Source organism: Meleagris gallopavo, chromosome 9, assembly GCF_000146605.3.
Source record: "Meleagris gallopavo isolate NT-WF06-2002-E0010 breed Aviagen turkey brand Nicholas breeding stock chromosome 9, Turkey_5.1, whole genome shotgun sequence".
In the NCBI taxonomy this organism is placed as follows: domain Eukaryota; kingdom Metazoa; phylum Chordata; class Aves; order Galliformes; family Phasianidae; genus Meleagris; species Meleagris gallopavo.
The window spans coordinates 11870364-11883606 of NC_015019.2; the positions used below are offsets into that span (position 1 = coordinate 11870364).

General features: G+C 43.0%; 1 protein-coding gene across 3 annotated transcripts in view; it reads left to right on the forward strand.

The window, feature by feature from the left end:
- The window catches only part of LOC100548043 (vascular endothelial growth factor receptor kdr-like), an 89472-nt gene that overhangs the window by 32767 nt on the left and 43462 nt on the right, over positions 1-13243 (forward strand). For all 3 annotated transcript variants that reach the window (XM_031554671.1, XM_031554673.1, XM_031554672.1), the window contains exons 9-11: positions 2383-2533; positions 4645-4750; positions 13053-13161. In XM_031554671.1, coding sequence (XP_031410531.1) covers positions 2383-2533; positions 4645-4750; positions 13053-13161 — 366 coding nt within the window. The remainder of the gene's footprint in view (positions 1-2382; positions 2534-4644; positions 4751-13052; positions 13162-13243) is intronic.

Sequence of the window (13243 nt, forward strand, 5' to 3'; positions counted from 1 at the left end):
CAGCCCCTCAAGATTTAAGAAAATAATTGCCCAAACCTCATAAATACTAATTATTTCAACTGATGAATCATTTTGACTCATTCTAGGTTTCAGGTAATATTTAATAGTGCCATGCAGTGAAGTAATTGTGGAAGTAGGAATTCATTTGTCACTCATGTATGTTCTTATTTTAATTAGATCAAGTTAAAACTTTCTTTTTTAGAAGGATAATTTAAATGACATTCAACTTACTCATCATTTCACCAAGAATAATCTCCTAACATTCAAAGACTGTAATCAAACTTATTTTGTTCCCCATGCTCTTTCAGAGAAAAACAAACACCAGACATACTGTCCCTCTCCCCAGGTGTGTAAAGCTTTGTTCTTTCAGCTCAAAAACACATCACTTGAGTAACCTTTTACACTGAACTTGGGTCTCTATTTCGGATGAAAATTACGCTTGTGAGTTCAGTCTGAACATGCAAAACAAAGGATTTGAGACTGAAAAGAAAAATGTATGAGACCATGAAGAATGCGCTTCTGTCTGCAGGGAATTTTGCAAAATTATTTTCATGATCAGAAATAATTTGGTGGTGGGAAATGAGACAGTAGTTACAAAGAAATTCAATTCTTTTATGCCAAAAGTCTGCCGTGAATGGTCCGTACACCCACAGATCTCCATGCACTTGGTCTGCGAGACACTGCACAACCCAAAAGCTGCTCCTGCTTCCCGATGGGGATGTGCAGAAAGGACCTCAGGCACAGGCTGAAGAGCTGCTCCATCTGCCCCCTGCTTCTCCTCCTCTGTCCCAAAAAGTCAGTGCTGTCCCTGAGGAAAGGAGTGGGTTTCAGAGCCTGGCAGAGCTGCATCTGCAGGCAGACCAAAGGGGATCAAAAGGCAAAGCAGGATGCAACAGCAAAACAAACCAAGGCCTGTCATTTGTATACCACAGTTCACTTAAATTAGCGTTTAAGTGAAATGCTAATCGGGATCTAAGGAAGGTCCTTTAGAGTAGCAAATGTTTTACTATGGGAGTTAGGATATAGCTGAAGCAGGTGAAGTCAATTCCTTTCATTGGGTGAGAAGGAAACCTGATGTATTTCTGGCAATGCTGAGGTCAGAATACCCTTCTGAATCTGACCTGGCAGCAAGAAGAATGGAAGGTGAGGGTCCTGCTGAGACGTGAGGTTGGAGTGGTTGGTCCTTGGGTAAGAGAGGAGGGCTAGAAGGAAAAAAATGAAGAAAAAGGAATAGGGAAAGGGCTCAAGATTGATGAGGTGGGCAGTGGCTCCTGTTTATACATCTGGGGCCTCCTTGACAGCAGAAAAATAAGTTAAACCAAAAAATAGAAATCTAATCTGCATTCACTTCCCAACTTGTCAAAAGCCTTCACGTAAAGCGGCTGCACTCAGCTGGACAGAGGGGTTCCACTGCCGGACCCCAACCAATAAATCTGCATGGTTTCCTGTTATGAGAAGCAGACAAAGATAGGACTAGGGATGGGCAGAGCTGTCTGCACCAGGGGAGAGTCTGTGCTTTCACTTCAATCTCAAACCCACCCTCTCCGAGGTTAGGAAAAGTTCAGTTCACTTTGGAGATTTTTTAACATTATTTCTCATTTTTGCATGTTCCTGTGAGAGCTGGAAATACATGGGACAAAGTGTTTTTTTTTCCTGCTGGCAACAAGCAGCCCTGAAAGTGTCACACATGCAAGTTTGCTCTGGTGAGATTTCCAATTCAAGGGTGTGATCTTGCAGTCCCTCCAGATGGGAATAACGCAGTGACCTTTTTAATGGCCTTGCTATTTCTGTGGTAAGGATTTCTTGGTATAACTCTGCAATTGGTTTCTATCCACCACTTCTTGCTTCCCTTCTTCACCCCTTCACCCAGTGCATGGTACACATGAACAGAAAAGGTAAGCAGTGTTTTCGGATCAAAAGAAGTTTATTGCAATGACCCTGGGGAGAACCTTGCACAATGGTAGTGATACTGCAGAGCAGCAGCTGCTTGATAAGGTTTCTCTCGGGAGGTGACATCAGAAGTCAAGCACTGTGCTACCACCGGTACCTGCGCCAGCAGCCTGATCCTGCAGTCCCCAAGCAATAGATGTTCCATGGCATAACATTTCTGGAAGCATAGCACGGCCACAACAGTACTTGAAAGCAATTCAGATGAACATGGTAGTGCTGTGATGTGTCTCTGAAACGTCAAAACTAGTGCCTGTGTTCCTCTGTGTGTATAATACTTTCAGTATTGCTGGTAATTGCCCTACAACTTCAGCAGCATCAATAAACAATCACTGTTAGTGAGGGGCTACCAAACCTTTGATGAAAACAAGAACACTGCTGCAGATGTAAACTTGCTCTTTTGTACTTATTTTGTTGTTGTTGGTTTTTCTTTAGAGAGACCCAAAATCTATGAAAAGGAAACGGATTTCGATAAGATCGAGCAGGTGGAATTAAGAAGCAAGCACAAAATCCACTGCACTGTAAGCGGGAATCCTGACCCAAAGGTTGAGTGGAAGTGGCAGCCCTGCAGCCTCACAGACACACTGTAAGTGCACGTGGGCAGCTCTTGCTGTGGGGAATGCACTGCTGGGGTGCTGGCTCCACATCACTTCTTCTTTCCAGTACATCTGCTGGGGTGCTGGCTCCACATCACTTCTTCTTTCCAGTACATCTTGTTTCTTTTAATTAGCAATCACAAGCAGTGATTCCCCACAGATTTCCCCAACCTGTTGTTTATCATCTTTTTGGAATCACAGGCACTTTCTAGATTATCAGAGTTGTGTCAAATAAGCTTAAAATGACGACCCGTCAGACTGGATATTCCTTTATCTCATCTACCAACTTTCCTCTGACTTACCAATGTATTTTCTTATCCCTCTTGGATGCAGCCTGTATGGTTAAGGCACAAGATGCCTTTTGAGATTTACCTTCGACAAGTAGACACTTCCTTTGTTCCTATTGCTGTATGAACAGAGTGATCCATGAGGCAGGGCCTGGGCTCAGATCTGAATGGCAGTGTTCTCCTGGCAGTTGTGGGGATGTGGTGGAGTCACCTGTAACTACTCTGGCTGCACTTCAGCTCTGCTCTGTGGTGATGAGGATGAAGGCAGCTTTTACATCCATAAAAAGAAGAAAGTAATTCTAGGATACAAAAGAGAAAACTGCTGGATGGCTCCTTATTTTCTCAGTTTCAGTGCTTTTCCAAATGCTGCAATTGACAGGGAAAAATTACAAACAGCCAGTGCTGTGCCAGGTTATGTGCCACAGCCTGGCAGCAATGCTGGATGCTCTGCCCCAGGCTGGGTCTGAGAAGTGACCCACTGTCCCTGCATGAGGAAAGCAGCCCCTCACCTTGCTTGGCCAGGGAGTCACAAGGCAGCGATCTATAGGCGTAGGCAGGGCTGCTGGCATCTCAGGTAAGCAGAAGGCACACAAGCTGCTGCTTTGAGGGAATTCAAGCTGGAGCAGGGTGGAAATACCATAAGGAAATACTATGCAGTCATAGGAAAGCCACAGAGATTACATGAAATCTTTTCTAGACTTTTCTGTTGAGGGAGAGAAAATTGGTCATGGATGCTGAATAAAGCCAGTTCTGAGTGAGTGACTTAGTGACAAAAAACCTCACATAACCCTTGTTCCAGCTCCCTGACTCTCTGATCTTATCAATTCAAACACAATTGCAGAGTGGCGTCCACCTCTCTTGGCCTCTGGGGTAGCCTTATCTTCTTCCAGCAGAAGCTGTAGGAGGATTCCTGTGGGAAATGACACAGACCCCACTTCCTTCTGTTGTCTCACTTCCTCTCTCTCCCTCTTTCTCTCCCCCCTCCTCACTGGTGTACTTTGAATCCCTGAACTCTATCATTGTTCCTTATAGCTGTGATGTGATTTGCTTCCTTTGAGTTTTTTCCCTTCATCCTCAAGATAGAATAGTGCCTTGCAGGAAGTCATCCAAGGCAGCTTCTAATGAGGCTGTTTTGAAAGCTATAAACCCTCCCTTGACCCAGGGTGTTAATCATGTGTCTTGCACTGATTTGGCAAAGGCATGGCTGATTCACATGTTAGCTTTCTGCAATGGTGGCCTTTGGTCATCACCTGTAGAAGTCTGAGTGCTCCCAAACCTTTGTGCTGCTAAGCACAAAAAGCCCCATGCATCTGCTCATTTATTTGAGGATTGTAGTTAAAGACATTAGAAAAGCTCTTTACCTCGGATGGTGCAGATGTACACCAATACAACGTGTGCTACCTACGCATTTTGAATTTTGAAATGCATTGCACGTGCTCAAAACAGAATGTAAAGAGCCATGACTGCGTGGAGCTGGACTCTTACTAGTCAAATTAAACTACATCATTTAATTAGTTGGCCAGTATTTGCTGGTTTCAGTCTTCAGAAAGTCTGGGGGGTTTCCTGGCTTCTCATGTGCTGATCTTTGTTCGTCTTTGTCAAGTTGAGTTCCAAGTAATTTTGAAATGCTGTGATGAAGGAATACAGCAGTTTTCGAAGGAAACAATGATGTTTATCAGCAACACTTTTTAGAAGTTTTTTTAAGACCTAACCCTACTGCTGAAGAATGACATTCTCCCACTTTAGTAACACCTCCTTGCATTATCTGCAGTGACTTAGGCTCCTGAACACCACTTTTGCTTTTCTACTTCCAGATGCAACCCTACAGGACAAAAAATTGTGGTTGAGGAGAACATGTTCATAGGCAACAAGATCAAGAGCATTGAAAATATAACCATGAAGCACGGGGACAAAAGAAAGGTTTGTGTCTGATGAAACCTGAGTGTGATCCCTTGGAATAGCAGGGAGCTTTATGGAGGGATGCTGCAATCACACAGAGCATTCTGCCCACGGTTCCCAAGCTGCTGCTGGTTGTTTGCATGCTTAGAATTCCACAGCTCTGGGATCATTTTTAGCTCTCTGCTGTTTGTAAATGCTGGGATTCTGGCAATGATGTCACTTACCCCATTTAAAACGCTCGAAAGAATTTTGGGTCAAGAACCTCTGTCTCCTTCAGTACTGAGGAAGTCTAAGACCAGTTCAGAGCAAGAGGGGTCCTGTGAAGCACACGCAGCTGACAGGATGCCAGGTTGATTAGAATGATTAGCACTTGGAGAGTACTTTGTACTGCCAGCCTTGCCCACTCTTCCAGCAGCAGGAGCTAAGCAGCTGCATGATTCCAGAGGCCAGCCATGGCCAGGGGTAGCTGCCCTGATGGTGAGTGTCAGGGTGCCTGTAACATCTTTCTGCCTCAACTTGAGGCATGGGCACTTCCTCACCCATTGGGGTCCCCAGCCATGCTGCTGAGCTGAGGAGGGCAGGAACATCTCCTTCCTTCTGCACACCTCTGCCCACTTCCCCTTCAAGCAGACAGTACTGGGGCACGCTTCTCACATGAGATGCGAAGATCTCAGCAATGAATCTGCTAAATGCCTCCCAGGCACCTGCGATGCTACCGAGTGATACTGATTACACATGTCCATGCTAATCCCTGAGAAACTGCCAAAGCTGTTCTGCTCTAGATTCACAGACAGACAGTTGGCTGCACTTGGAGAAGATGCTGTGCTCTGGCTCTGTTGTTTTACCCTTGTTGCACTTGCACAAGACTGTGGCTGTAAGGGCAGTTTTGCAGCTGCACGTGTTCCAGGGTGGCTGACTCAGATCAATTAGTGCTCAAAACTGCAAGGTGCTGAATGTTGCAGGTCAGATCCTGGTATACCTTTAAGCATATGATAATTCTTGGACTATTTGCATGCTTAAAGTTAAGTGCAAAGCTAAAGTGCTTTTCTGGATTGGGTCCAGACTAAATCAGCATCTGGCAGAATCTGTGCCTCAGTCATCTGCTCTTTCTCATGGAGACTTTCCAGTTCTAAACCTAATCTAAAACAGAGCTCTGAAACGTAGAAGTTGGGCTGGGATGGAGAAAATCAGTGTTCACAGTTCGCTCTTGAGTTTTTCCATTGTTGGAAAATACTGGATTTATTTAGATAGCATAGTGTCCCATAAGCTCTGTCTTTAATGTACACTCTATGAATTTTAGATCTTAAGTAAAAGCAACAATTTACAGAGCTCTCATTGCAAAAATGGGAAGTCAATGACATGTACCTCCACACTTTCCTCCTTTTCTAAATCTTCCTGTTAGCAGTAAGGCATGACAAGAGTTTCGTGGCTTTTGTGGCTACTGTTTCTGTCCATTTGTACAGCCTGTCAAAGTACATGATCAGGTATCCAAGAACTCAGATGATCAGTCTTTATTTATGTTATTTCCCATATGAAAGTTAAGACTTTCACTACTACTGTGACTCAAAAACTATCTGCTGGCTGCTGAATTGACCCATGTGCTGGGATAAGTGAGACACCCAATGATACAAAATTAAAAACACTTTTGCTTTGCTTTATGCTTATGTATACGTACACTCATTTCTTCTCTTCCCTACTTTGTTGAGGCAAGCATTTTGTTTGATCACGAACTTAATCTGGCTGCAATCTCTGTGAACGAGGTGCTTTAGTAGTTCTACAGAGCTCCTGGATCTAGTGGGGCTAAACGCATCCCTGCTCCATGCTGGTTGCTGGTCAGGGACATCTGAGCTCTCCCCTGTCACCTGAGTGCCACACAGAGCCCAGGCTGCAACTGACAGCACTGCTCAGCCATCCCTGCCCCTTCCTTAGGCTCCAGGCAGACTGAAGTATTCATCTGTTAGACATCTTCAAAAGCTCGGCCCACACTCTTCAACTTAAGCTTTTACATATTTCATTATTAAAGTTTCCTAAAAATACTTTTTTACAAGTTACATAATTTTACAGCTCATAATATATTCATTATTTTCATCTTCTGCTGATCCACTGGTTGAAAACACATTCTGAGGCATTTCCTAATAATTTTTATGTCCTTATTAAGATTTATTCAAAGTAATAAAACTAGGCTTTACGAATCTCAAATTTCAGCATTCTGCCTCCCTGCTTGTATTAGCAGACAATTCCTCTCCTTCCCCCTTACTGAAGTCCAAGGCTATCTGTGTTAGGTGGAGCCTTTAGATAATAGACTGTAATTCAAAAAAGAAAGCGATGAAATCCTATAGCCTTCAGACTTTTCCTTGTTTTTTATCAGTCATTATTTCAACCAGAAATGAAATAGACAGGAAACAACCCAATCCATTCCCACCATGTCCTCACAAGTAATTCATCTGCATTGACTAGCCACATGAAATAATAAAGACATTGCAGCCTGACAGAGCATGGCTTTTATTGACTGTGCTATGAAGCTGGGATTAGCTGAGATTGGTTATTTTTCCTGTGTGATTTGAGGCTGTCCTATGACAGCCCTCAGAGCAGAAGGTGAATTTACCTAGTCTCTGTGATATTATCTGTTGTTCTGTGTCCTGCTGTTCACTCTCGAAGAACTGTAGCAATCCATGTTTGTTCAGTGACATTTGAAAAAATGCATTAACTTTTCAGAGCTGCCAGGAATATGGGAAGAAACCCCCAGAAATTCCCAGATCCAAAATCTTACTTAAAAACAAGCTTGCAGTGCAGTGAGGATTTTTCCAGCAGACCAGCAATTCTGGCTCACATCAAGGTCTTCAGGCATCTTTATGCAAGTGGCATGGAAAATTAAGGTCTCTTGTCATCTTTGTCATCATGATTATTCCATTATTATTCCAAGATAGAGAAATGAATCTCACCCCCTCCTGTCATCCTAAAGGCTGAGTTTCATTCCTATAGAAAAGCATGTGGTTATCACTACCATTAAGAAGTAGCTTGTACAAATTTTGGTCAAGTATTGGTTCAGGCAACTATATCACACCAGCTTACTTTTCCTGGTGGTTTTAAGTCAATACTAAAGGAATCACTCTGTGATTTAAACTGCAGTGTATCTACCTCTGAAGACTGTTTTTTAATACTAGGTGGAACACTCTTGATCTCGTGAATTGTGTGAATTTCCATTTCAAGTATAAAGCACTAGCTTGTTACCTTATTTTCTTTTCTGTTAGTAAGCTGAACATACTGGTCTGAGCTTGGGAGACAAATAGAAAAGAAGAAGAAGACCTACACATAATTCAGTCCTCCTTGGGGGCTTCTCTCCGTTCCTCTCTCTCATGTATATATGAGAGAATACCCTGGCCATGTGGATGTTTTTGCAATAAAACTCATGAATCGATTTTGCTGCTGAAATTCATAACCACTCAAGAAAGTTGATCCAAAACCACCAGGTTTGAACCTCCTGGATGATGACATTAAAGAAGTGGAACAGGTTTGGTGAAAAATGTGAACATCTCAGTAGGGCTGCTGAATGCCACCTGGATATGTGCATATTCCAAGGGAGAGCCAGATAGCCAAGCCATATCATCTCTGGCAGGTAACCCATCGCATAGCTGGGTCTCTGAATGTAGCATCCGCAATGCAAGAGAGCAGCCCAGCAGCAGCACATGAGCTGCACTGTCCTGGGCAAGGCTTCCTGGGAGAGCCTGGGGACATAAGAGCGAGCCCTCTCATCCTGCAGGGAGAAAACCTCCCTCTGCCAGAGAAGAGAGTAAAACCTACAAATTCCCAGTCAGCTAGCAGCCTGATCTTCTCTCTTGCGCTCAGTCCATCCTTTGGCATATTTGGAATGGATGAACTAAGAGCATGGCTCAGAATTGTCAGGCTATAAAAATAAGCATTATTCTGTGTCATTCAAGTAGATGGAATGGGAGCTAGCTGAATATTTTCTTTGCAGGATCTCTGATGAAGTTCCCTATTAATTTCATCTCCCTCCAGCCACCCCCACCCCAGCTCTGCCACAGTTAGACAGCTGAGAAGTTTTCCACCCGCTTTTTCTGCTCTTCATCCTCGCCCACATACAGCTAACGAAGTGAAAGAGAATTGTTAACTAAAGCCGTTGGAGGGGGAGATTATACAAAGGAAAGAAAAAGCAAGGAATCTCAAGATATATTAATTTGTGCTGAGTCCAGCTTAAGAAAAGGTCTCACTGCTCTGTCCTTACTACAAGATGTCTTAAAACACTCACAGTGTAGGGCTGTGGAATGTTATTTGGCTGCTCCTAAAATGGCTTGTTTTTACCAGTTTGAGAACATTACAGCATAAGACATGTGGACTTTATTGAGCTATTCCATTATGGGCTTTTCCAGCAGCAATGTCTATTTACTTGCCATAGCTGTTCTTCAGAGATCAGTCATTTCATTTGTTCTTGAGCTTTAAATTCGGTTTATTCTTTCATAGTAATTATTTATTAGTTAATAAGCCCTTCCGTGGGCTCGCAGTATTGGGTGGCCTTTAGGTTAAGTAATAGGAAATGGAGCCCTTTACATCCAAATTCAACACAGGCAGTCAAAACTGGTTATTGTCTGAGGGACGTTTAGTGTTTGGCATGCAGTGAGTTCACTGGGTCTCAGGTCAGCTCCCACCAGGAAAATGTCTAGACGCTACATGCCAATACTTTGCTGTTAATCCCACTGGTTCCAGTGCAGCCTACACAGAAGCAAATGACTGAACAGTCACAGTTGGTGTGCCACTCATGGCAGGAGACAATGGCAGGGGTTAATGTGTCAGTTAGTTTGAACTGCTCCTGGTCAGGAGATTGCGTGGAAGGTAAACTAAAAAGTGCTAACCTTGAGGCTGTCAAGAGCTCATGTGTAGTAATTTCACTGCAGAGATAAAAACGTTTTGGTGTAATTGCAGACTTCTCATTGGTTTCATTGATTCAGGTTAGCACAAAGCACTGTGCTATCTGGAAGCCAAGTTTTCTGAGAGGAATGGCTGAAAAAGTTTTGAGATAAGCCCTGCTTTGAGTGAGGGTGGGAGACCACCAGAGGCCCCATCCCGCTAAGTTCTTTCTGTGTCTGCTGCAGCAAATGCCAGCATTCTTAACTTTTCTACCTTGGCTCTGAATCCAGAATGGAAAATACTTTGCAGGTGCATGGACTAAGTACTTAAAGTAGATTATCCCCTCTGAATTTTTTCCAGTGCATACTGAAGGTCCCCAAATGCTAGGGCCATGTCACTCCCCTGAGAGAGAAAACTCTGCTAACAATTTTCCCGTTAGTAATGGAAAAAAGATTCCTATTCTCAGTCGAGTTCAAATTGTTTTCTCATTCAACTAGGTTTTGCACACATTTGTTGCAAATTTGAAAGTGTAGTGGTGGCATTTGGAAGATCCCTACTTACTCCTACTTCTTACTCCTACCAAGCACGGACAAATGTCATGGGGTGATGTTTGTTCAACTTGGACTGTTTACAGTAACAGGTGATGAGCAACTGCCAGCACATCTGCCTTGTGAATATCAGTTTGTGGGTTGTTTTAACATTTGGGTTAATAGGGTCTTCTTGTCCATGGGTTATCCTTTACTGATTTGTCCAGATACTACAAAAAGCAGATATTGCTGCTGGCTTCCTAAATGTTTCTTTCGGGTTCATTTTTGCAGAAGCCAGAACCATGTGTCTTTATGAACCAAAGAAGGATTTGGATGCCCTTTGGTATTACACGTGTGTGTTCCAAAGCCTCAGACTGTTGAAGACTAAACCAGGATTAGGGCAGTTTGGCGGCTGAGGCTTTAAATCAAGATGCTGCAAAAATAATTGGACTCCCAGTCTCTGGGATTTACCCAGGAGCACATGGCTAGAGTGAAAAGGTGACATGTAATGATTTCAAAGGAGTCATCTTATTACAGGAAAATCACTCCAAATCATTCATTTCCCACTCTGAAACCACACACAGCGCTCTGGTGGATGCTGCCAGTTTGAAAGCCACATTGTGGAGATCCTGGGAGATGCCAGTTCTAATAGAGAACACTGAGCACTCCTGTGCTCAGCTGTGTATCAAACTGGTTATAATCATGATTTTGAACACACAAACAAGAAAATGACTTTCTCTTTTCCACAATGGATTTTTCAAAATAAATTGCCCCCCAGGCCAGGCTTGTTTCCCTCCATCAATTTAGCATCTTTTTCACCTTCACATCTAGACATGTGTGAGATTAGCTTGGATGAGTTCTTGGTATAGCTTCTTTTTTCTACTATCATGTCAGACTTTTCTTGAGTTACATAGAGATGGTGGCATTTGTATGTGCTTGAGCACGTGTGCATTTACCTCTGGGCCACCAATTGCAGTATGAGGTATTGCATCCATTTTTAGAACAGTCACAATATCACCTCTGAAACTTTGGCCATACTCCAGAATAGATAATTGCATTCCTCTTTATGATTTGAACGGGTACTACAGTATTATTCTTGACTTCCCATCTAGAGCTGTCACTGTGCAAGACTAATAGCTGCTAAGTAGCTGTCCAAATTTATCCCTTCTGTCCTTGATGAATCCATTTCAACACATGCATTTATATTGACTTTTTCTATTCCCAAATATAGAATTCTAAGATCCAGTAATCACTGAAAGATCTTTGTTCTGATTCAGCATTAGTTCAAAAGGCAGTGTCCAGTGCTTAAAGACAGGAGTAGTGCTCTGAACATGTGCTTGTTAATAACCTGTGGCATTGGGCCCACTGCTGCAGGAATAGAAAAAGGAGGAGGGACGAGCTGCTTCCCTGGGAGATTTAACATCCAAGTCAGAGCAATTTTCACATCATAAATAAATCAGAACTGTGCAGTTCTTTCTTTGGTGGACACCAGAGGGAGCTGGGTTTACTGGTCTTCTATTTTCATCCCTAAGTTTGTTTATCCTCATTTTTGGTTAATTTCTGTGTTTGGTAACCATGAAAACTAGATAGTTTTCCTCTTCTACTTACCCGTTATTTGTGAGGTGAAAAGGAAAATGTTCCCCTTTAGAATTTAAAATGCACAGGGGATCAAAACCTTTAAAACTCATTTCCCTACAGGATTTAAAGTGCCAAAGCTCAGAAAATCTTAAATAACTCAAATAATACATCCCACACAGCTATAGACACATTCACAGTACAGCTTTATAGGGAGTAAAGGAATGTCTTGTATGCATTTAGTTTAGGATATTAAAAAGTCCAGAGATGCTTTTGTGCACTTCAAAGGGCTCTCTGGAGATAAGGACAAATGGCCAGAGGGTGTTATAAGTTTTGATCCTCAAAGTCGTTAAGAGAGGACAACAAATAAAGTGATATTTGTTCCAAATGTGAGGGCTCAGAGTTCCTCAAGTGTATGGCTGCAGGGAAAGCAAAGTAATCTTGCAAAACCATCTCTGCCATGGTGGGCTAGATCCTCTTTTCTTCCTAGTAGTCCAAAGGAAGTACCAGCAATAATTGAAGCCATGACCTGTGAACAGTCTTCAGTGAGCTTGTGATGTTGCATCGTGACAGGGAGTGCCATTTGGCCAGCTCCTCATCAGCAAGGCCCTATGCAGAAGAAGGGGCTTAGGATGTTAAAGAACACAAGTTCTTAAAGAGGTGTATTAATTCAGCCCCCAGGAGAAACTGAGCTGCTTCCTTTTTCTGTGTGGTGAAGCTCAGGACAAGTGCTCCCTCCTTCCCACTTGTGAACCTCCTCTTTATTCATTTGCCAGTGCCTTACTGCAAGCCTTCCCCAGGGTTTCTTTCTGCACTGCACAAGTCCAGAGAAACCCAGAGGAAGGATTATAGAACCAAGGTACTTCCAAGGACAATTTATAAGAGTAAGCTGTGTTCCAAAGGGGCTGCATCACTCCTTTTTCTGGGGTTATATCAAAACAAAGCAAATCTCTGTAATTTCTTTACATTACATTCATACAAACAGCCTTCTTCCCACATAGTGACCCACGGACACCATAACTGAAAGGCAGAAAACAGGTGAAAGTGTGGCTCATTTACAGCGTCTTAGTTGAATTTTCCAGGTCCTTCCCTTTGTGTCTTTGCTGACGCTGTCACACTCAGACCTTGGCTGAGGTGTCATGGGAAGAAGGAGAAGGGAAAGAAATGAGGAGGGAAGAAAATTAACTGGGATGAGGTGATGCTAGATGAGAAACCAAAACACTAATGCAAGCACTTGTCTGCTTATGAGCTTCACACACTGCTGGAAGCTCTTTTATTAACTGTTTTTCTACCATAAATCACATCCTTGTCCACTGTTCTCAAACCTTTCTGCTACCTTTTCTCTTTTTGCCTGGCAGATTGTGAGCACACTAACAATGGAAAACAGCAGCACATCAGGAATCTATTACTGCGTGGCCTCAAATAAGGTTGGTGAAGAAGAGAGGAGCATTGAGTTCTATGTCTCAGGTAAACACCACAAGTGACTGGCGCTATACAAAACATAGATGCTCATCACGTGATCTACCTTACAGTTGCACATGCCTGGGGA